General features: G+C 44.3%; 5 protein-coding genes across 13 annotated transcripts; 4 read left to right on the top strand and 1 right to left on the bottom strand.

The window, feature by feature from the left end:
- The first annotated feature begins 10 nt into the window (after positions 1–10).
- Positions 11–3350, top strand: wdr82 (WD repeat domain 82). The gene is made up of 9 exons (XM_056605690.1): positions 11–397; positions 729–826; positions 1367–1433; positions 1554–1653; positions 1761–1877; positions 1999–2154; positions 2544–2613; positions 2875–3017; positions 3104–3350. The coding sequence occupies exons 1-9, from the start codon at positions 237–239 to the stop codon at positions 3131–3133; spliced, it is 942 nt and encodes a 313-aa protein (XP_056461665.1). The 5' UTR covers positions 11–236; the 3' UTR covers positions 3134–3350.
- Positions 3351–3645: 295 nt separating this feature from the next.
- LOC130401747 (twinfilin-2) lies at positions 3646–8733 on the top strand. Of its 3 annotated transcripts, none has more exons than XM_056605687.1 (9): positions 3661–4032; positions 5867–6045; positions 6147–6242; positions 6412–6516; positions 6669–6683; positions 6893–7018; positions 7277–7427; positions 7575–7696; positions 8096–8732. In XM_056605687.1, exons 1-9 carry the CDS (start codon positions 3936–3938, stop codon positions 8261–8263), a joined length of 1059 nt encoding a protein of 352 aa, XP_056461662.1. In that variant the 5' UTR covers positions 3661–3935; the 3' UTR covers positions 8264–8732. The 3 variants fall into 3 exon arrangements, with proteins under 3 accessions (XP_056461663.1, XP_056461662.1, XP_056461664.1); XM_056605689.1 differs by lacking the exon at positions 3661–4032 and adding an exon at positions 4047–5496 and having other exon boundaries at positions 5872–6045; positions 8096–8733; XM_056605688.1 differs by lacking the exon at positions 6669–6683 and having other exon boundaries at positions 3646–4032.
- hemk1 (HemK methyltransferase family member 1) lies at positions 8302–18748 on the bottom strand. Of its 7 annotated transcripts, none has more exons than XR_008903876.1 (12): positions 18370–18748; positions 17637–17819; positions 17318–17409; positions 17143–17236; positions 16928–16999; positions 16691–16828; positions 14974–15038; positions 14833–14882; positions 14581–14686; positions 14155–14250; positions 13324–13829; positions 8302–13237 (listed from the first exon to the last, which is right to left on the bottom strand). XR_008903876.1 is itself a non-coding variant. In XM_056605678.1 (12 exons), the coding sequence occupies exons 1-12, from the start codon at positions 18430–18432 to the stop codon at positions 13431–13433; spliced, it is 1104 nt and encodes a 367-aa protein (XP_056461653.1). In that variant the 5' UTR covers positions 18433–18748; the 3' UTR covers positions 8302–13430. The 7 variants fall into 7 exon arrangements, 6 of the variants coding, with proteins under 6 accessions (XP_056461653.1, XP_056461652.1, XP_056461655.1 ...); XM_056605678.1 differs by having other exon boundaries at positions 8302–13464; positions 13719–13829; XM_056605677.1 differs by having other exon boundaries at positions 8302–13829.
- Positions 10177–14852, top strand: cish (cytokine inducible SH2-containing protein). Its single transcript, XM_056605691.1, has 3 exons — positions 10177–10781; positions 11456–11622; positions 11868–14852. Exons 1-3 carry the CDS (start codon positions 10762–10764, stop codon positions 12404–12406), a joined length of 726 nt encoding a protein of 241 aa, XP_056461666.1. The 5' UTR covers positions 10177–10761; the 3' UTR covers positions 12407–14852.
- On the top strand, positions 18429–22175 carry nprl2 (NPR2 like, GATOR1 complex subunit). Its single transcript, XM_056605695.1, has 11 exons — positions 18429–19169; positions 19249–19340; positions 19647–19815; positions 19902–20010; positions 20337–20473; positions 20719–20816; positions 21040–21076; positions 21170–21263; positions 21354–21471; positions 21593–21735; positions 21855–22175. The coding sequence occupies exons 1-11, from the start codon at positions 19092–19094 to the stop codon at positions 21920–21922; spliced, it is 1143 nt and encodes a 380-aa protein (XP_056461670.1). The 5' UTR covers positions 18429–19091; the 3' UTR covers positions 21923–22175.
- The last annotated feature ends 18 nt before the right edge of the window (positions 22176–22193 follow it).

Genomic DNA, 22193 nt, shown 5'->3' with positions numbered 1-22193 from the left:
CATGTTCCCTAAATATGCGCCTAACATACGTAGAGGTAAAGAGGCGGTTCCATTGCCTTCCCGTGTATGCATGTATCACAGGCGGGCTTTTCTTACAGTTTTTGAATTATCATTCTAAATAAGAAACAATACATCACGGTGTTTTTATATATTTGCAATAATAAGTACCGTTCCACTGTACGCAGTTTACAGTAGATCGAGGGTTTGCGTCCCTCCCCAACCACACAGAGGCCATCATGAAGCTAACGGACAATGTGCTACGAAGCTTCAGGGTGGCGAAGGTGTTCCGGGAAAACTCAGACAAAATCAATTGCTTTGACTTCAGTTCCAACGGGGAAACCATTATTTCCAGTAGTGACGATGACTCTCTCGTCTTATACGACTGCCAAGAGGGAAAGTAAGAACGATGATTCCTATAATACGTAGCTATTAGTCTTGTTAGCCAGTTAGCAGCTCCACAGTAGCCTCCTGGGCCTGCTGCGCTGCAGAGCGACCCCGCTCTCGCGTAATCCCTATACCGCTCTTTAGGTGGGGGCAGCCGGATGAGTGTGTGCACTGGCACTGCTGCCTTTTCACGTTGAAGTCAGCGCCATTATTCGAATGTTTGAATTAATATATGAGCGCTTAATGGCTTGCGTGGAAACTATCTCAAAGGATTGTCTGAAATTATTGTAACAATATGTAAGAAATATTTCTGATGACCGATTTTCCTACACATTGATCTGCAGGCCAAAGAGAACACTCTACAGTAAAAAGTACGGAGTCGATCTCATCAGGTATACACATGCAGCCAACACTGTGGTCTACAGTTCCAATAAAATTGATGGTACGTATTCCACTCTACTTACTTCCGTCGTTATTGCTTGTGCATGGCGTTTTGAATGCATTAACGTTACTGTAAGACCACAAATGAACGATATCAAAAAAAAATCACGTCTGGAGGACCTACTGCTCACTTTGGTCTGAGGTAGTTGTTTGTACAGTTTGAGGGTCCATGATTCTGCCCCATACAGGAGCTAACTGTACAAGTGACTGCCTTGCCCAAGGCTGTGCCTGCCCATCTCAACTGTCCATCAATGCATCCATGTCTATTAACCCCTGGTTATGAGTGACACGTTTTGTAATTTGAACTACAACATTTGCATGTATTAATGTGATTTATTTTGGTGATACTGCAGACATAGAACATGTAGTGGTGTTCTAAAAGTATAATTTCCTTGCATTGAAAGGATATCTTAAAGATACCTTTTAATTACGATTGCTTCAGCTCATATATTAGAGCATCAATCAGTCAGTTGTGATCATTAATCCACTTGTGGTGTGTGGTCTTATTGAAACATAATCCTGTTGTCACTTTATTTCATAGACACGATTCGGTACCTATCCCTTCATGACAACAAATACATCCGCTACTTCCCTGGCCACAGCAAAAGGTACTTGGCTGACTCTCTGATTTAGAATGGTGTGGGTGGATAAATCCCGGCCAGAAAATACATTGTTGAATTGATTCCAGAGCTCATTCTAGACGTTTTTTTGTTTGTTTTTGTTTTCAGGGTAACATCCCTCTCCATGTCTCCTGTGGACGACACGTTCATCTCCGGCTCGTTAGATAAAACCATCCGACTGTGGGATCTGCGGTCGCCCAACTGCCAGGCAAGTCCCAGATCATGCGTGTCACAATGTGTTAATTATCGCGGTCGATGCTGCGGCTCGATGACGTACGGAGTGGGGTCTGACGTTGCGCTGTGCATCCCACCCAGGGCCTGATGCACCTGCAGGGGAAGCCGGTGTGCTCCTTCGATCCAGAGGGTCTCATCTTCGCCGCTGGGATTAACTCTGAGATGGTGAAGCTCTACGACCTGCGGTCCTTCGACAAGGTGAGAGGTGCGGGAAGCATGCACACAAGTTATGTATGCAAACGGCGTGAAACGGGACAACAAAGTACAAGCGTGCATCGTCCATTTCGTTCACTTTACTGACCAATCCTCTCTCTCGCAGGGTCCCTTCGCAACCTTTAAGCTCCAATACGATCGCACGTGTGAGTGGACGGGACTCAAGTTCAGCAATGACGGGAAGCTCATTCTTCTTTCCACTAACGGGGGGGCCGTCCGGCTCCTGGATGCCTTCAAGGGCGCCGTGCTTCATTCCTTTGGGGTAAGAAGTCGTTCGTCTTCATGGACGCTTTCAATCCGAGCAGGCAGGTGCAGAACCTCTTGCTATTTGATTTCAAATATGTACTAACAAACGGCCCATAGAGGCACGGGTGGTCGGGTGATAGGATGGCATGCACCTTGATATGTATGCTAGATATGTATGTTTAAGTTAGGAGATTTAGACCATGGTCCAGTAATAGGCCCACAGGGTCTATTACTGGACCATAAAATTCAAGTGTACTCGCATTCATAAAATTGTATAAATTGTGAAACTGCCCACAAATAATCTTTTGAAGCTAGGGAGAAGTCTGCCTGTGAAAATACATATGTAACTGCTGTTAAAGTTCTATTGGCTGAGTTTGGCTTATGTTGTTGTGTTTTGTTTCTCAGGGATACAACAACAGTAAAGGTGTCGCGTTGGAAGCATCGTTCACTCCTGATTCTCAGTTTATTATGATCGGTAAGTCCAAGACATGCTTTCTTATGTCGGACGGCGCTTGTCAAATGTATTCATATTTTTCTCTGTGCATGATACAGGTTCCACCGCTACCAGTGTTTGACCTGCCATACCGCCTTTATTCTTCATGACTCAGTCTGATTATGTAGATCATGTTTTGCCTCACATGTACACATGTCGTTTCCATAGGGATGGAGATGCTTGAAATCGGGTTCATAGATTTCTCAATAGTTTTTTGGTTGTTCTCTGTAATCTTATGAATAGGCTCTGAGGATGGAAAGATCCACGTGTGGAATGCCGAGAGTGGTTTGAAGGTGGCGTTACTGGACGGCAAACACACGGGGCCTGTCACCTGCCTGCAGTTCAACCCCAAGTTCATGACATTTGCAAGTGCCTGTTCTAACATGGTAAGGCTAATCCTGACGCCAAGAATTTGTGGTCTGGTCCGAAAAAAAATGCGTGCCCCATGCTAACCCTGTTTGTATTCCACCAGGCGTTCTGGCTCCCCACCATCGATGACTGAGGAGAGCGTAGCTACCAAGTTGTGCTGTTTGGCCGCAGGAAAGAAAAATGCAAAATCCCTGCTCTCCCAGCAGTTTTTATTTGTTTGATTGTTTTACACACCTTTTGTGTGTGAAAATGTCCTATTGTAAATAAGTAGATCGCAGAAATATAAATGTCTCCCGATTCTTTTGTTTTATACTGTAATTTAACATTAAATGTTGTTTCTATGATGATGGCTTTGTTTGGCTCATTTCGACGATACTGGACCATTGTAAAACTCAACTATTCCTTAATATTAAGGTGATCTTTCTAATTAAAGTAGCTTGATTTATTTATAGAAAATAGAAGTTCACATTTATTAGCCATGTAAGGCACACACTACATTATGTGTTGCACGCTATTGTATGTGTTGTATGTACAGTCTACAGTACTGATGTGGTGCGTGATTGGTAGGCCCACCCTGAGGTTCTATAGTCAGTGGTGGCTAAATTTGGTATAGAAGTGATCAGGTTTCCTTGCTGTGTCCACACGATACTGCCCTAGTTACTGGAGCTGCAGTCCCCCCCTCTCATACTTTCGCACTCTGACAGAGCTCACACTTAACGCATCTCTGGTGAATTCAGACTGCTTAGTCACACTCTAAACAAATTGGATTTATTTTACTTTCGTTTTATTTTATTATCTTCTTGATTCCTCTGTTGGATCGCAGCCTCCCCTCGATTTGTAGTGAAGGACCCGGCGGAGGAAGACTAGTATCTGATTCTTGGTTGGCCCTCACTGGCCGACACGGCCTCAGGAGGAGTACTTGGTGCTGACCCGCCATGTTTCTTGTGTTGCTCGTGACGCCAGAACTCGCGGGGTTCCTGGCCAGAGCTAGAGGAGGATCGCTGCGCCTAATCAAGGTGTGCATCCACGAAGGTGAGTGACCCAGGCCATGATGACGTAGAATCACGGACCATCACCATTCAACGTATGGGGTGTTGTTGATCATCTCATGGTTTTTACTTAATACTGTATATTAATAGTAAGCGCCGTTGTTTTAGTAAAAAACTGAAAAAGAAGCGACATCATTTCATAACTGGTTGGAAAACTTCACTCAGGTTGTGATATATGATGGCCAACATTATTTTTACAACACATTTATCACGGTCTACAGTGATCAGGAAGAAGTGTCCCTGGATCCTAATGGCATAGCTTTAGCCTAAGTTATAAAAATGTACCTCATTATACCTTTCAGGTTACCCTAATTTACACTCCATTTTCTTATGCAGTGGATCCAATCAGGACCCTAATGTAATAATTAGTATATGTGGTTATGGTTGTTATTATTATGGTTACGACATAGATAAATAATAGCCATGACGGAGAATGAAACAGCCGCAGATATGCGTACACTGGACAACGTGTTTGCGTACACCGCCAAGAAGGGTTAATGAAGCAATCGGTGGGTTCTTAGGCAACCGTGGCGCAACAGATGATAACCTTCAGTAACTTCTAAGGCTCCTCGTCATCCTCCTCGATTTTCTTCATTTTCTTCATTTTCAGAGCTGTCTCCATGGTTTCCCTAAGGGAGAAGTTATTTCAGGGTCAGCCGACAAAGCAGGCATGGGTTGTGTAGCGCCAGGCTGCCGTCAGCACAGGGTAACCATTCAGTTTTGAGCTCCGGAGTTATGTGCGCTATTTGGAACGGCATGTGACGAGATGGTTGCTTACCAATATCTGGTGCCACACATGTTCATGTTAATGTTGAAACAGGAACACGATTGCACCAGTCTGTTTCAACACCGCCCTTGATTTGTGAGCCTGAAATCCTCTTTCTCTAGGCCCTCAGAAGCTCCTGAGCCCTTAGCAATGGAGACAGACACGCGCTACAAAGTCACAAAGACCTCATTCACCGGCAATCGATCATGACATCATTTGTTAACAGAAGTATGGAGACATGAGGGCTCATGGTTTTTGTACCTCACACTATCCTGCCTTTAAAAGGCTGTAAAAAGAAGGCGAGAGAATGGCGGACGGAAAGTATGCATGTGTGCTAAGAAATGGAATGTGTTGGGGCTCAGAATAGCAACGGCCGCGAGACAGTCAGGAAACCCCCCCATGCAACCCTCGGAACAGGGCTGTGGTCTCTCTCTCCCTCAATAATCAGCTGTGTTGTGATGCGTTGTCCGTCCCTGATGGATGATCCCATCACCCGGCGTCGGTTGCTGCCGGTTGTCGTCATGGCTGACGGAGAAAGGGTGACCTCATCCAATCTTAACTGAGCCTCTGAGGTCGCTAAGTTTAGGGACATTACTAGCCAACTGGGGACATGGAAGGGGAGAAAAGGACACTGGACGAACAAAGACTTGTACCAGTCTCAGTTTGGGGGCCTCAATGACGGTACTGTGTCAACACACACAATCACACACACACACACACACACACAAAATGTTGTATTTGTTTTTGTGCGTTGCGTCTCAAGTTGCCACATCCAGGGTTGTGTGGACAGGGCCGCTGCTGGCCGTTTCGGTGCCCTGGGTGCCCTGGGGGGGAGCCCCTTTTTATATATTATATTATATATTGCCGAAATTGAGTGATAGGTTATACAATTAAGGTACTTAATTTTTGGTGCCCCCTCAGGTACTTGGTGCCCTACGCACTGCGTACTCTGCGTATAGGGAGCGACGGGCCTGTGTGTGGACCTGAGCTGGCCTCATGGGTGTGAATGCGCAGGGTGAGGGTTGTGATGTGTTTTTGCTGTGATCTTCAGAGCAGTTGGTGCTGGGGGCATACAGGGAGGTTGAGAAGAGCTGGGACCAGGACTATGACCGTGTCCTGCTGCCTCTGCTGGATGAGCAGGACCCCTGCTACATCCTGTATCGCCTGGACACTCAGAACGCCCAGGGCTATGAGTGGATCTTCATATCCTGGTCTCCAGACCAGTCTCCGGTATGTAGGCATGCCACAGGTCACCAGCCGGCACACACGGGTCCTCCTTTGAAAGTATAGATACGCGTGAACCACCAATCAAATGCTTTCTACTCCGGCAGGTGAGACAGAAGATGCTCTACGCAGCCACGCGTGCCACCGTGAAGAAAGAGTTTGGCGGCGGCCACGTGAAGGATGAGTTGTTCGGCACGGTTGAGGTGAGTTCCAGAAAAGGTAAAAGGTCAAATATTAAAAAAAATAATAAACCAGGGCAGTGTGCGCCAGTCCACATTGCGCACGTCATGTCCAGCCTGTCTATATCCAAGTGGTGACCTTGTTTCGAAGGGCTTCTGGTAAAAGGAGCCGTTGTTTTGCTTGCGGCACCAGGAGGACATCTGTCTGCTGGGCTACCAGCGTCACGTGTCGTCGCTCTCCGCGCCCGCCCCGCTCACACAGGCTGAGCAAGAGCTGCGGCGGATCAAGCTCACAGAGGTCAGAGGTCAACAACATGCCTGCCGCGCTGATTTCATGGGTTGCTTGAGACCTGTGTGGCCGGACTTCTGACTATATTTGCCTAACGTGTCGATGTCGTATGAGGTGGGCCTATTGCTTTTAACTCTTTCTTGTGCTTGCTGCATTTTCAGGGCAGGGTTAAACAGGTGAGTCACTTTTCAAACGATTATGACTCATTGATTACTGGAATCTGTTTGTGGACATTCCTTGTACACCATGCTCCGAGTGCGGGGCTTTTATTTTCACCCAGTTAACATACCCCCATGATTTGTCCTCAAAACACTGTTGAGAAACGGGGTGATTGAGTTTATGTGTGTACATGCACACAAACCCCTGCCCCCTCTCTCCCCCCCAGGTGAAGGTAGAGATCAGCGTAGAGAGCAAGCACCAGACCCTACAGGGAATCGCTTTCCCACTTCAGGCAACAGCCAGGAGAGCCCTTCAACAACTGGCTCAGAAACGCATCAACTATATCCAACTGGTGAGCTCCAGCCACAGCTGTAGTGTCCCGTGCAAACTCTTCAAATGGGTGAACAATACCACATGCATTTGTGTACATTTACCTATCATGTACAAATCAACAAATTAACTAACGTATTTAAGGTTGCCTGTTGACAACTGGCCGGGGACTACAGCTGGAAATTTACCAAATAGGCTAAGGCTGCTCCCTGTCCACCAAACTATAAAACAAATAAACTAAACTAAACCTAGCTAAATGATGCTTGTTTTTTTGTTGCAGAGGTTGGATGTGGAGAAAGAAACGATTGAGCTGGTCCACGCCAACCCAACAGACACCCGGGACCTGCCCGGAAGTGTGCCCACCGACACGCCCAGATACCATTTCTTCCTCTACAAACACTCCCATGAGGGAGACTACCTGGAATCTGTCGGTACGGCGGGGACAAACCTCACTAAAGGGGAGGGTTACAGGGCTGCGCTCGGGTCACAGATCCAGCACGGTGACACCGACATGCTTTCTGTTGGATCGTTACACGTGATCAATGTGTACCTCTGTGGGATTGTTGTTTTTGTTGCAGTGTTTATCTACTCCATGCCTGGGTCCAGCTGTAGAATCAAGGAGAGGATGTTGTACTCCAGCTGCAAGAGCCGACTTCTAGAAGACGTTGCTAAAGATTACCATTTAGAAGTGGCTAAAAAGGTAACCGACAAAGGGGCAAAAGGCTTCCCACTGTGGCCAGCCGATGGAAGCACAGGAATTTCCAGTGGTTTAGAAGACTAATATGCATGATTCAATATTATCTCAGGTAGATACAGAGCATAAAATCATTCTGAAAGTTATTCATAAGGGTGAGCGACAGATTAAAATGGACAAAGAAAACGTTTTGGGCCATTTGTGATTAATATAGACCCATTTATAAAGGCCTACCTGAGATATAAATCCTAGGTTAAACTTAGGGCTAAAATGAGAGCTAAACCCTTGGTTAAACTTTGGGCTAAAATGAGAGCTAAACCCTTGGTTAAACTCTGGGTTAAATTGAGAGACCCCAGAAAGCTCAGCCCTAGGTTCAACTCTAGTATGTCTTCTATTTGCCTGCAGCTGGAGATTGAAAATGGAGACGAGCTGACAGAAGACTTCCTCTACGAAGAAGTCCATCCCAAGCAGCATGCACACAAGCAGGCCTTCGCTAAGCCCAAGGGTCCGGCGGGGAAGAGGGGACACAAACGCCTCATCCGCGCAACAGGAGAGAGGAAGCAGGAGAGCTAGAGAGAACGTTTGAGCTCAAACCCGTTTCACTCGTTATCATATCTTGTGACCCATTTTGTAGGGTTAAGCAGGGGGCATGTAAAAGGATAGGTTTTTTCCATTTGTAAATTGTCCACACCCATGGCAAAGGATTGCCCTCCATGAGTTGCATTAGGGGCAAACACAGATCTTATGACTGTTAGCCATTTCATGTCACCCCTAAAGTGATCATACATCCAATCCTTTTACCCCGTTAATGTGAAGTATGGTTATTCTAATGTCCATCAGTTTCTTTGATTTGTTTGTCTTGTTTTGTACCATATATTGCCCCAGTCCTCTAACTGGATTGAAAACAAATAGTTCAGTTCTCTTGTCTTCCCTCCAGTCCAACTTTTGTATCATCCAAGTTTATTGTAAAAAAACGAATGATTCAAAATAAAAAATCTTGTTTGTACCCAAGGTTGATTCCCTCATACGCAGGTTTGATTTATTTTCTATTATTACAGATAAATACATGAAGTGAAACGCTGACCCTCTCAGAATAGCATTTAGTGCATGCAATGCGATGGAATGGTTTATCTTGCTTATTATTTTTATTGCATGGGTCTCGTTTTTAATAGACAGAGTTCGTTCAGATTTTAAAGTCAGATCGGTAATTGTTTCCCATATGGATTTTGTAAGCCACATCTGTTTGAATTTCTTTTCACTTGTCCAACAAGACTGATTTGATCCATCTGAATCCATCGTTCATGCATATTAACTAGGCAGATCGGAAAAAAAAACAAATTTCATTTATTGGTGGAAATACACACAAACATAGCAAGTCGAGTCGCTATCGTACAGTACAATGTATAATATATGTATAATATATAACAATGTCTCACTCTACATCAGTATCCCCCAATTGTCAAGGCCTTAAGCGACAAGGAGACGAGGAATGGAGTCTGGGCGAGGGCCAACCACTACACAGAACCACTGAGTGCTCCACACACAAAAGCACTTAGTCTCACATGCTCTCTCCTTGTGCTTTCTAGCAAGTCTGCAGGTCTCAACAATCTCTTCAGGGAAAACCCTGTATCTATGCGGCTTCAAGTAAAGCCCTGTTTCTTATTAGCTTAAAGGAAAAGCTCCCGAGTTCTTGATAAAAACTGAATATCTCACGACTTGGTGCACGTTTCAAAATCTCGGTGTGTTTTCGGAAATAATCAATCCTTTGAAATTGGATTATGACTTATTATATATTATAACTACTACTATATATAATATATAACTAGTATTGTATATACTAGTTATATATTCATAACTTGTATTATTATATAAATGTTTTACTTATTTTTCTCATATTTCACAAAATGTCTGGCTACTCGAATCCAGATCAGACTATTGGGCCTATATTCTGAAATACTCAAATTGTTTTGATCTTATTTTCAAAATAAAATCCTAATGCAAGACAACATGCGTAGGCCTAAATAGTGAGACAAAGCAAATACAATTTATCTGGAGGTTTGAGTGGAAGGCTTTACAAATTGATTTCCCGAGAAATGAACTAAACCGATTGAACAATGAAAACAAATTCAATTTCGGAGAACAAATATAGATATTGGGGCGTCAATGTATAATCAACTCTAATCCAACATAAAGTGACAGTAGTGTATTTCACAAATGTTTTAAGAGATTATTTTGTGCCTGCAATTAGTTAAACAAAACTCCTTACCAAACCATCGGGTTTTTTTCATACCAAAGGAAAATCTATATTACTGGAAACAGCCTGTGTGCATTCCTATTATCTTAATAGTGAGGCGCCGATTTCTGAGAATGTGGGATAGGCCAAAACAGCCCAGTGGGCGGAGATAACTCGCAATTATTCTTGGAAAGTGGATAGGGGGAAGCTGGTCTGCGATTCCTGGGAGCGCTGGTTCACCGAGTGCATGGACGGGGGGGATGGGGGATCATAAACCCCGTCGCATAAAACATTAAAAAAACAAAAAGGTCACATGGTTGAACACTAACAATAACAGAATAGGAAAAATAATAAGGTTCGACGGTGCGACGCTCCGCTCCGACCCGTTCTGTACGCGCGGTGATCCAACAGGAGTCTGTGCGGCTCATGTGACGTCAGAGCCGCTGGTGAACTGAAGAGTTCTCAGAATAGAATTCTAGGAATTGGTGATTTTTAAAAGCCAAGCCTACACTGTGTCCTTCACACGTTTGCGTCGCATTCGGGAGCCAACACTCCGTGTAGCCGCTCAGTGTTTTTATTTATGGCCTTGGTCTATGTTCTAGCGTTGTTGGACGTTTAGGGACTATATACATTAGCGATACGGTCGCGTTTACTTGAACAGAGGAATCTAGACCTTCAACCAATGCGCTCAGCATTTCCGCGTCTTGACGCTGCCAATATTTCCTGGTGGGACCGACATCATTTCTTGTGAAAGTAATTTATTTTGTCGCCTAGGCATATGCATTTATTATTTTGTGGAAGAGGAATCGTCAATTGGAATTAAGCTGCCGGATTCAGTATGATTCTTTGTGTTCAAAGGTAAGGTGCAATTATTTTTGTGAGAGAACATAATGTTTTGTTCAGACCGATCAACCATTTACGAGACTCTTCATAAGTGTCCACGTTTTTTTGTGTTTCTTTTAAAGCATCATAGTATGTCAAACATATACGAAAAAATAGCCTCATATGGAATAGAATAGTGGACCACAACATAAAACTAAGTTGCAAACACACACACCACACAAAATATTAAAATACACATCAGCTTAAGTTAATGACCAAAGAAACGTATATTGCCCTTTGAGCTAATTCGTATTATGAATATTAGCCTACTGAATATAATAACCTACAAGTCTAACCCTTTATAGACTTCCAATAGTAACCATTGAGTAATTTTCACTTAAAATACATTTAACTGAAAAATCACCTAAAAAGCTAACAACCAGACAAACCCAAATAAATAATTGATTTTCCATACCTCGTTACAAACAATATCCACACTTTACATTTCTATTTAAGTTAAAATATTATTGAGTTTATTTAGCTAAATAGATTAATTATTGCCTATGTAGCAGACGTAATGACCATTGTGCTGCAACATTGCCATGTTGCCATGTTGCTATATGTGTTGACGTTGAACGTCAACACATATCAGAAAGGCTTTCTGTTTTTGAATCTCTTTAATAACCAACACTCCTTTTTTCCCTGATCAGTCCTAGGACTCATCTGCCTACTCGTGCCCCATCGACTGCACTCCCCCTGGGCATGCGACCAGGAGCCGTGTCCCCACCCCACTGCGCACAGAGCCCCCCTCTGATATGCGATCCCACCAAGGACCTCCGGGCAATAGCCAGCAACTTCTGTCACCTAGAAAACTCAGGTAGAGTGACACACAAGTGACTCGCCAACCAGAATGCAACAACACATAATGCCTATCCAAGATCGTTGTTTTATTTTCCATTTTACCCCATGAGAGCTCTGTTTAAATTATGAGAAGACATACATATATATTTATATAAATATATAAATCCAAACGAAGGCTTTATAAACTCTTCTCAGCATACGAATGTTGATAACGAGCCACTCCTCACACAGAACCAGTACTAACTCTCCGTGTGTGTGCAGGTTGGTACTGGGGGGCCATCACTGCGGCCCAGGCGCACGCCGCCCTCCAGGAGGCCTCTGAGGGGGCCTTCCTGGTGCGGGACAGCAGCCACCCGCAGTACATGCTGACCCTGTCCGTCCGGACGGCGCGCGGCCCCACCAGCATCAGGATACAGTACAGCCAGGCTCAGTTCCTCCTGGACTCCAGCCCCCCCGCCCGCCTGGGGATGCTGTCCTTCCCCGACGTGCCCAGCCTGGTAGAGCACTACATGGGCCCGGGCCGCAAGGTCCGAGAGGAGAAGGCGGAGGACACGGGCTCCTCCTGCAAGGCCGCGCAGCAGCAGCAGCTGCCGCCGCCGCCGCCGCCGCCCAAGCAGCCGAGCGCCAACGAGGCCTCGGTGGTGTTGAAGCTGCGGACCGCCGTGTACAAGTCCCAGGGCTTCCCCTCGCTGCAGCACCTCACGCGCCTCACCATCAACAGACACTCGGACCAGCCCGAACGGCTGCCCCTTCCCAGGCCGCTGCTGGGCTTCATCAAGGACTACCCCTTCAAGGTATGATGGAAGGGGCTCCCTGGGGCCGGAGCCCTCAACGGAACAAAGGGAACCATACCACTGTGGTGCGGCGGGGGGGGGGGGAGAGTCACAAGGCTCTTAATGCTGGACGCAAGAGCACACGGTGGAGAGACTCTATACAGGAACAAACACTTGACACTCGTGTCTGGATTTAGACTTGATTTGTCCCAAGAGTCGGCGGCACGGTCCGTCTACGGGGTGAATTGCAAAGAAACACTTTGGTACTGTAGATGTGTGGATTTTCCACATCTCTTCTACCCCCATTGGTTCTGGATGTGCACAATGTGCACAACTCCAGAGCCGTCGATTGGTTTTGTTCATTTTGTCATTATTAGTATTTTGTACCTTATTTTGTCTCAACATTTTTCTATTAAAAATAATCAACTGGAGCGCATCGTGTGGCTTGCTTTATTTTCCGGCACTTGATGATATTCTTTGGCTTATTATTCATACCCCTAAAACGGCATTTTGTTATTCTAGATATTCGCGCAGACTGCGACCTTTGAATCGACAAATACTTGGGCGGCCTTGAAGTGTGTGAGAAGTACATTGCGTGAGAGAGCGAAGGCCAAATTGTATGTTTTTGGTTAACAATCTGCGTGTGAGGGAGTGGGGAGCGCTCGCGGAGGGGAGGCCGCTTCGCGGAGGCGGGGAACGCTTTCTAGGAGCCGCAGATTCCAGGAAGGCCGCTTCTGAGAAAAAGCTTGGGCAATTAACTCAAGCCTTGAGCTTGCCTCTCTCTTGTGGCGTGCGCACAGCTTTTGGCGATGACACCACACACACTACCGCCTGGCCCCCAACTCTCTCGGAAAAAAACTGTAGGCAAATGTATATTAATACAAAAGGGAGAGTGTTTGTTGATGGTGAGTAACAGTGTGATCGGAACCTTAATCTGTGTTTACCAATTTAGTGTGGGGGGGGTGGGCAGGCAGTCATCAAGTGGAGTCTTTAACGGTAAACAGTCCAGACTTTGGGTCGCCGAATGAGGTCTGTCCTGCCCTGCATCGTGTTACCGCTCCCTCCGAAGGATGCAGAAGCGGGGCCTGGGGCAGAGGAAGTTCTCCGTCAGTAATACTGGGAATGATCCGTGTCTGGACTTGTGGCTGAGGACACCACAGTGAACCAAGACGCAGCCTACGTCCGAGACAAACGCACGCACGCCGACACTGCTGCCCTTTAATCATCAAGAATGTGTTTGTGAAATTGCGTTCATCACCGTAAAGCTAATTCACCCCTGACTGTTTAGCCTTGAGTGAAGACCGGGTAGCAGTGACCCAGATCCTTCCTCCAGACCAACCTGTTTGTGATGTCGTGCCGTGTTTCCAGGTAACTCAGCCCGGGGACATGATCCTTCACCCACTGTTGGATTAACGGGGGGTGTCTTGGGTCCACCTCCAGATAAACATGTCTGGAAAGGGCAGGAATCAGAACAAAAGGAGACTCATTCAATAGCGCCTTTCCGCAGCCGTGTCATCCGGAGTGCGTCTCCTCCTGGGTAGCATGAGCCGTTCCCTGGGTCACAGATGGAGCAGACCCCTGTTGAGTTTTATAAGCAACACCCGTGTTTGTCCCAGAATGACGCATCTGTCAAAAAGGGTCTGGTGAATTACAGCATCAGAAATAGCACGATGGAAAATAACTGTTAGAGTTGTGCCCCTGGGAATTATTTTGAATAAGCCAAACTGAGGGGACGTTATGCGTGTGTAAATGAGCGGAGGGAGGACGGGCATTACCCATGAATGGATAACATCTTGGGAGCCGCTGTCAAGATCTGCTTGATCACGTCCAGGCCGTCCTCACCTCCATCTAGGGCAGCGTGGTCTTCAAACCTGAGGGTGTCACCGTGGTTCAGTACTCAGAACCCCTAAGCCCACCTCGGCCCAGGGGAAATCAGGAAGACACACGTCTTGGCTCAGGCTTTTTAATTTATGGAAATGCTATCACTTTCAAAGCCATGCTTTTTAATTTTAGAAACGGTATGCAGGTCTCAAAAGGTCTCCAGAGAATATATCTCGGTATTATAGCCACCCAAATACAATAAAACATCCATGTATAACAGTCACATAAACTAAGGATGGGAGCTGATGTTTCATAACACATCGTCGTCCGTTATCAAATTGCAGATGACTGACAAACAGTGTAGGCTCTTGGCTCGTTACCTTAGGAGTTCTGGTTCCAGGAACGTCATATCTTCTGAGAACAGGTACGGAGGATTGCTGACCAAAGTTGAGATGGAGTCACCCAGACTCAAAAGGACTTCAGGTTCTTAAACATGAATCATAATCAATTTTTATGATTTATTTTATTACATATAGAACATTATAATAATTTCATTTTAGGATCAGAGATGTTTGGAAAAAACAAAGCCTTATTTATTCAGATCCCACTATTGTCGTTCACCTTGGCCTCACCTTTCAGGACATCTACTTGATGAATCAGCAGTCTATCTTCAAGGCCTAATCTGTAGAATAAGGGTCCATCAGAGACAGAGTTGTAAAATATATTACCCTAATGCATTTCAATAGATTAAGGGTAGTACACAAGATGGCTACCTTAGTGCGTTCTCTCTTGTCAGATCCACTGCATGCCTGCTTTGATCCAAGGCAATGGCTCTAAGCTGGGGCAGATGAAACAATGATCGATTATAAGGACAAGCTGCTATTTCAGCATCAAAGGTAATACCGATGTAACGTAGGCAAGGCAAGGAAACTTTATTTATATAGCACTTTTCCTACACAAGGCAGACTCAAAGTGCTTCACATACACACATACATTGTCATGCAATAAAATAAAATAATAGATAAGTAAAAGAAAACATATGCAAAGAAATGAGTAAAATAGAAAGTGCAATGTATTTAAGATCAAATCAACAGTCTCTCTGATACCCACATCGGGACTCCAACCCGACCTAAAGGAATTTGGTAACCACGTCGGGACTTCAACCCAACCTAAAGGAACTTGGTCCTTTCTCTGAGACTCCAACCCGGATTCTAGTACTCTATTCTAGGACTCTAACCCAGATTCTAGGACTCTAACCCAGACACACGTCGGGACTCTAACCACAAACCAAAGGCCTTATTCTGGGACTCCAACCCGACCTAAAAGGAACTTGGTCCTTTCTCTGGGACTCCAACCCGACCTAAAGGAACTTGGTCCTTTCTCTGGGACTCAAATTCTAGGATTCTAACCCAGACAGAACTTGGGTCTCAAACCCTTATCCTTTCTCTCTGGTATCAGATCATTTATCTTTCTGGTAAAAACAGAAAATAAAGGGAAAGTAAAAAAGGCATATTAGCAATAAAATAGAAAATAAAGGCAAAGTTAAAAATGCAAATGTATTTAAGATTTAGCAGAAAGCTAAAGCAAATAAAAAATTATTCAGTCTTGTTCTAAAGGTGCTCAGAGTTTGGGCAAGTCTTAAATCCTCAGGGAGTTTATTCCAGCTATTTGTTGCATAGTAATTAAATCCTGCTTTCCCATGTTTCGTGTTTATTCTGGGGATAATTAACAGATTGGTCTCAGAAGATCTTAGTGGTCTAGAAGGATTATGGAGTGGAAGCATATCAGTGAAATATTTTGGGCCTAAACCATGTAGGGATTTATAGGTTAGAAACATGATTTTAATATCAATTCTCCGGCCTACAGGAAGCCAATGTAATGATTTAAGAATTGGTGTAATATGTTCACATTTTTTAGTCTTCGTTAGAACTCTATCAGCAGCATTCTGAACAAGCTGAAGCTTCCTTAGAGTTTGTTTTGGGAGACCTGTAAGGAGACCATTGCAGTAATCAAGCTTACTAGTGATAAAGGCATGTACAAGTTTTTGTAATGTACAGCGGACAAAGTGGCTAAACTGCATTTTACTTGACAATATTGGAAGCGATTCTATAAATTGCAGTTTGTTTTCAGATTAAACAAATCACACAGTGTGTGTGTGTGTGTTTGCAGTTCATCTGTAACGCCAAAGAGCATCTTCTATAATCTTTACACAAACATCTTAACACAAGATGCTATTGGGTAAAGAGCACAATGTTACCATAAATAGGCACTTGATGCCTATTGTAGAAGCATATTCACATTTCTCTTTTTATAATTATGTTCTTCTTTGTACCACACACACACACACACACACACACACACACACACACACACACACACACACACACACACACACACACACACACACACACACACACACACACACACACACACACACACACACACACACACACACACACACACACACACACACACACACACACACCTTACCCGAGGAAGGTCTTTCAGCAGACTGAGCGTGATGGCTCCAGAACCACAGCCCACTTCTAAGCATGTCAGCTGAGGTACTACATGCATTCCAGTGTCCTCTTTTCCCTGGAGGTCTGCAAGCACTAGTTCAACCAACTCCTGCACCACAAGCAGAGAAGAAATCCGCATTCAAATAATAGCATCCCCCTCCTCCCAAGACTCGAAGCTCACGTTGGTTGCCAGGTTGAGGAAACACACCTTATATGATTTAGTAGTCCCTTTCTTACATATAGCTCCTTTAACTCTGAGCAATGGGCCCTTCTTGAGTGCCTAGGGTAGGGTCAAACGTAGGTATCACTACGCCACTCGTCCCATAGGGAACCAATTGCAGCGCTGACCCTGGTCTCTTTTGGTGCTTGTCATGAACATGGGGGCTTACTGGTGATGTGTTCAAGAATATTCCCGTCGCTCACCTCTGTTTCCGGTCTTGGGATGAAAACAGGTGGTCTCATCTTAAGGGTCAAGTCTCGAAAGTCCCACTCCTCAATCACATACTGCACAGGCATCCTAACAAACACACACAATTATGCAAGTTGTCTTACAAGAAGAATAGTGCACTTTAAAAGGTGTTGCAGATACACTTTGTACCTGGAAAGCCGCTTGACACTAAGCTCCCACAACTGCTCCATTTTTGCACAACTCAGAGGCTTGTTCAACTTTTCATGGCCGAGGCTTTCTATCTGTGGACACATATTGAATACAAGAATTGGAAAAATGGTTTGATTTTAAATGAATTCAACTGCAGCCACCGAATGGATTCCCTTTGTTGATGGATGGGTTCATAATTTGAGTTTGAGCCAAAGTATTAGCTGTAGTGAACAAGTAACATAGTGCAGGTCTAAGGAGCATGGAAAGGCGTTTACGTATTGTGCCAATCACTTCACACTCAGTCACGACATATTCTTACCGTTTTAGCACCCAGCAGATGTGCAACTATGTACTGGCTGGACTGGTCGGGTTCCGCCACACCCCTCTCCTCAAAGCACCTTCTCCACAGGTTCATTGCTTGGAACGCTGTCATGCTTGAACCCGGGATGGGAGGTGGTGCTTGGTAAGTTGATAGGGGGGCTGAATGCGTGCCACATATTCCCTGAAGAGTCAAGAGATAATTGAATTTCGAGGAAAGTAGTGCCTGTGTTTTTGTTAGTTATCAGCCCAACTCAACCCTGACCTTCAAATTTGTTGAGACCTGATGCACTTGAAAGCTACACAGTCAAGGCCTTGTTCCTTTTAATCCAGAGCTGTCAACATTAATTGGATGCAATTTGAGATGATTCCACTTTTAATTAAATTAAAATTACATTTTTAGTAAAAAACTTTTTCACCCGTGCATATGCAATGTCATCTGATTGTTAAACTTCAGTATTAAGACAGTGACAGCAGCTTGGCTAATACTGCTATTTATAATAACAACCATGGTTCGTTTTATGTTGATTTTTACACGGATACCTAATAACAATTGTTGCTTGTGGTGGTTATTATTCCTTAACTATTTATTTCTAGCCCTCAATGAGTAAAGAAAGAAATCCATTGACCAGCCAGGAAAATAACAACCTGGTTTACTGGACTTTGGAAACAGGCTTTCAAATCCCTGGATGTTGATCCGTCCCTTAGAAAGTTGATTACTGCAGCAGCCTTACCTTTAGCCCAGTTCTACTGAAGCGGCCGAACCGCCTGCATGTGTGTATAGCTTTTCCCAACATAACACGTGCTGCCTTGATGGACCTGCCAGGCCCAGTCTCAGTGAGCAGTGTACCGAAACGGTTCGCTTCGTTTCGCTTGCACCTTTGTTTTTCTCGACCACAGAAGGCTTTCTTAAGATCAGCGTATCATTTATCTAGTGGTGGTCTCTTTTGACCCGTAGCAAAGCCAGGCCGTTTGGATATCTTAATCGTTTAGGCATTTGATTACATGAACTACTCGTATGCTTTAACCTCCGGCAATGTTGTGATACTACAGTGGACGGCGCTGAACCTCCTCATGCGCAGGCGCAATGTCACATCCGACTGACTGTCGTAAACAAACCCACGATCTGGTGCAGGCTTGAATGTACAGTGATTTGCTTATTTGTAACAGCTTTTTCAGCAGTTAATCCGCATGTAGGCTTATACTTTGTTTTCTGCTATGTCACAATTTAATAGGCGACGAAATATCTGCACACTGTCCCTGGGGTATCCTGTTATTTAGACGGCTAAAGCTAGCTGGAGTTAGCTCAAAGTTGAAAAAGAACTGTGACAATCTAGGCAGCCAGGGCGACAAGTCGAGCATATTATGCCTCAAATGTCAACTTCTTAAATCCTGTATGCCTGCCTATATTTACATTCGGAGTTAGGTTTTCGATTGGGGCGTTAACTGAATTGCCATGGGCATGGCGAGTCGTATAGAGTGCGTCTTCTTCAGTGAGTTTCACCCTACTCTCGGCCCAAAGATCACATACCAGGTAAGTGTACAACAAGAGCTTCTGAAAAGTACATCCAAAAAGTGCATTTCGTGATTGCTAATAAAGATCATTCTTCCAGGTGCCGGAGGAGTACATCTCTCGCGAGCTGTTCGACACTGTACAGGTGTATATTATTACCAAGCCAGAACTACAGAACAAGCTCATCACTGTGTATGTACTCTGCTGAATAATACATTATTTCCAGAACTATGTTAAATGCGTGTTGCCTGCCACAGTTAAGTTATAATATTAAACTTGGAAAAAGAAGAGGAAAAATTACAACATCAATAAGTGATGTGAAAACAATGAATCCAGGTCCAGGCACTCACGTAGGTTTGAAATGAAAAGGTCTTTAAGGAGGGGTTTGCAAATTGCTACCTTTAGATAATAGTGACACCAACACGTAACAGCCCTCACTTCCGATGGTACAAATTTCCCCTCTATCTGATAAAAGTCAACATGATGTTTCATTTGCAGGACTGCCATGGGGAAGAAGCTAATTGGGTGCCCGGTATGCATTGAACATAAAAAGTACAGCCGCAACGCTCTGCTCTTTAACCTAGGTCTTGTTTGTGATGCACAAAGTAAGACGTGTGCCCTGGAGCCCATAGTTAAGAAGCTCTCTGGGTACCTGACCACCCTGGAGGTAATGGGAAATCCCTGTGTAAGACACCTTGGTACTAGTCCTGGTTACTATTTATAATGATGTCTTGGCATGTCTGACTATTGCAGCTGGAGACTGGCTTCATATCCAATGAGGAGTGCAAGCAGAAACTCCTTCCTATAATGTCCACGCTATTAGAAGAGCTCAACGCGACCGGAGCATGCACCTTACCCATAGGTAGTGGGTTACATGCAATGCAATACACATATTGCATTGTGATACATGATACATGTATTGCATACACATATTGCATTGTTATATATGATAATTGTATTGCATACACATATTGCATTGTGATACATGATACATGGATTGCATACGCATATTGCATTGTTATATATGATAATTGTATTGCATATACATATTGCATGCATTGTGACCCATGATAAATGGATTGCATATGCATTTGGATACATGATAATTATATTGCATATACATATTGGATTGTGACACCTAAGTTTTGCGTGATGCTTCACTCTCTCACCTTTGTTTCTCTCTTGCAGACGAGTCCAACACGATACACCTGAAGCTCATAGAGCAACGCAAAGATCCACCTATTGTACAAGAATACGATGTTCCAGTGTTTGCTAAAGGCAAAGACCACTTTATCAAATCCCAATGGGACCTGACCACTCAGCAGGCAGGTCTTACTGACTACAATACATTCATGCATCACTTTAGCAAGTCTTCAATTCAGTATTTATTGGAATGTATGGTTGACCTTTTTGTTTCAATAATTCCAATGATGGATTTATTGAGAGTGGCTGCAATCATAGAATATCCTAAGAAACCTTTTTCAAAACATCATAAAAGCATGTACCTCAGTGAATAATGATCATATTTTTTGCTTATTTAAATGTACTAACATTTCTTAAACCCTCATAGATCCTGCCCTATATTGACGGGTTTCGACATATTCAGAAAATCTCAGCTGAGGCAGATGTTGAGTTAAATCTCGTTCGCATAGCGGTTCAAAATCTCCTGTAAGTACATTTTATTTGATTGGACTTCTATGGGATGGGATATCATGCCAGACAGGTTGATTGATCGATTGATAGATTTTATTTGGCCATTTTTATATAAAATATGAACAGCACTCGGAGTCATACATTCAAAATACATAAATAGTCAGGAGTTACACAATAAAGCCAGATGGTCTATTTCCATCGTGGTCCCTGGTTGGCGCTGATATTTTTCCTCTGACAGGTACTACGGTGTTGTCACCATGGTCTCAATATTCCAGGTACAGTACAGAACTAGAACAATCCATTGCCAGAGATATTTTATAGTAAGTACCCTATGCTAATTGCTATTTTGTGTTCCCCCTCCAACCCAGTACTCCAATGTGTACTGCACAACCCCCATAGTCCAGAGCCTCATAGACAACAAGTCCATTCAGGAGGAGTGCCTGAGATACGTCACAAAGCAAGGTAAAGAGGAGCAAGGTGTACGGGATGGACGACAGACGTACGGTTCTCCCTTCACCTTTAACACGCGCGTCTGTTCCTCTGTGTGGCCAGGTCAGAAACAGGCCAATCTCAGAGACGTGTTTCAGCTGTACTGTGGTCTGACCCCCGGCACGACGGTTCGAGACCTTTGCTCTCGTTACTCACCCCAGCTTCAGAGGGTGGACGAGAGGTCCGTGCGGTGCAGCGACAACATCCTAAAGACACACTGAATGACCATAAACGAGGAAAAAAACCAATTGTGCTCATTAATAATGTGAAGTGGGCACACGCCCTGTTCTGCCCTGTTTCAGGAGGCTCATTCAGTTCGGCCTGATGAGGGGGCTGATACGAAGACTGCAGAAGTACCCTGTGAAGGTGTGTCGGGACGAGAAGAGCCAACCCCCGCGGCTGTACACCGGCTGTCACAGTTATGATGAAATCTGCTGTAAAACAGGCAAGTCCAGCACTGGTGGTCTCTGTTAGCGTGACTCAGTAGTTTGAATAATTCCAAGTCCAAGAGAGGCTTCCAAGAGTTTGATGTCCTGTATGCTATGTTGTGTTTTATTCCTGCAGGAATGAGCTACAAAGAACTGGATGAACGGCTTGAAAATGACCCGAACATCATTGTGTGCTGGAAGTAGCTGCAGACACACAAACACTGGATGGATCTGCCTTCTTTAGAACTGCCCTGATCAAAAAAGTTGTCCCCCAAAGACCATTGAAAAGCCTTACATCATACTTGTGAAGTGATGTTAAAAGTTAGAAGGATTTTATAAATGAATTGTATTGTATGTGAATTTATTTTCAATACATTTAGTTTGTAGCTGCCTGGTTCACTTGAAAAGTTGTATATGTCTGCCTAATAAAGCAAACAAGCAGGAGACTGTTGTTGAATTAAGAGAATGAATACGA

This window comes from Gadus chalcogrammus, chromosome 13 (assembly GCF_026213295.1).
Source record: "Gadus chalcogrammus isolate NIFS_2021 chromosome 13, NIFS_Gcha_1.0, whole genome shotgun sequence".
Taxonomy (NCBI): Eukaryota; Metazoa; Chordata; class Actinopteri; order Gadiformes; family Gadidae; genus Gadus; species Gadus chalcogrammus.
Note: the sequence above shows the minus strand (reverse complement) of the source record. Positions and strands in the feature narration are given on the sequence as shown.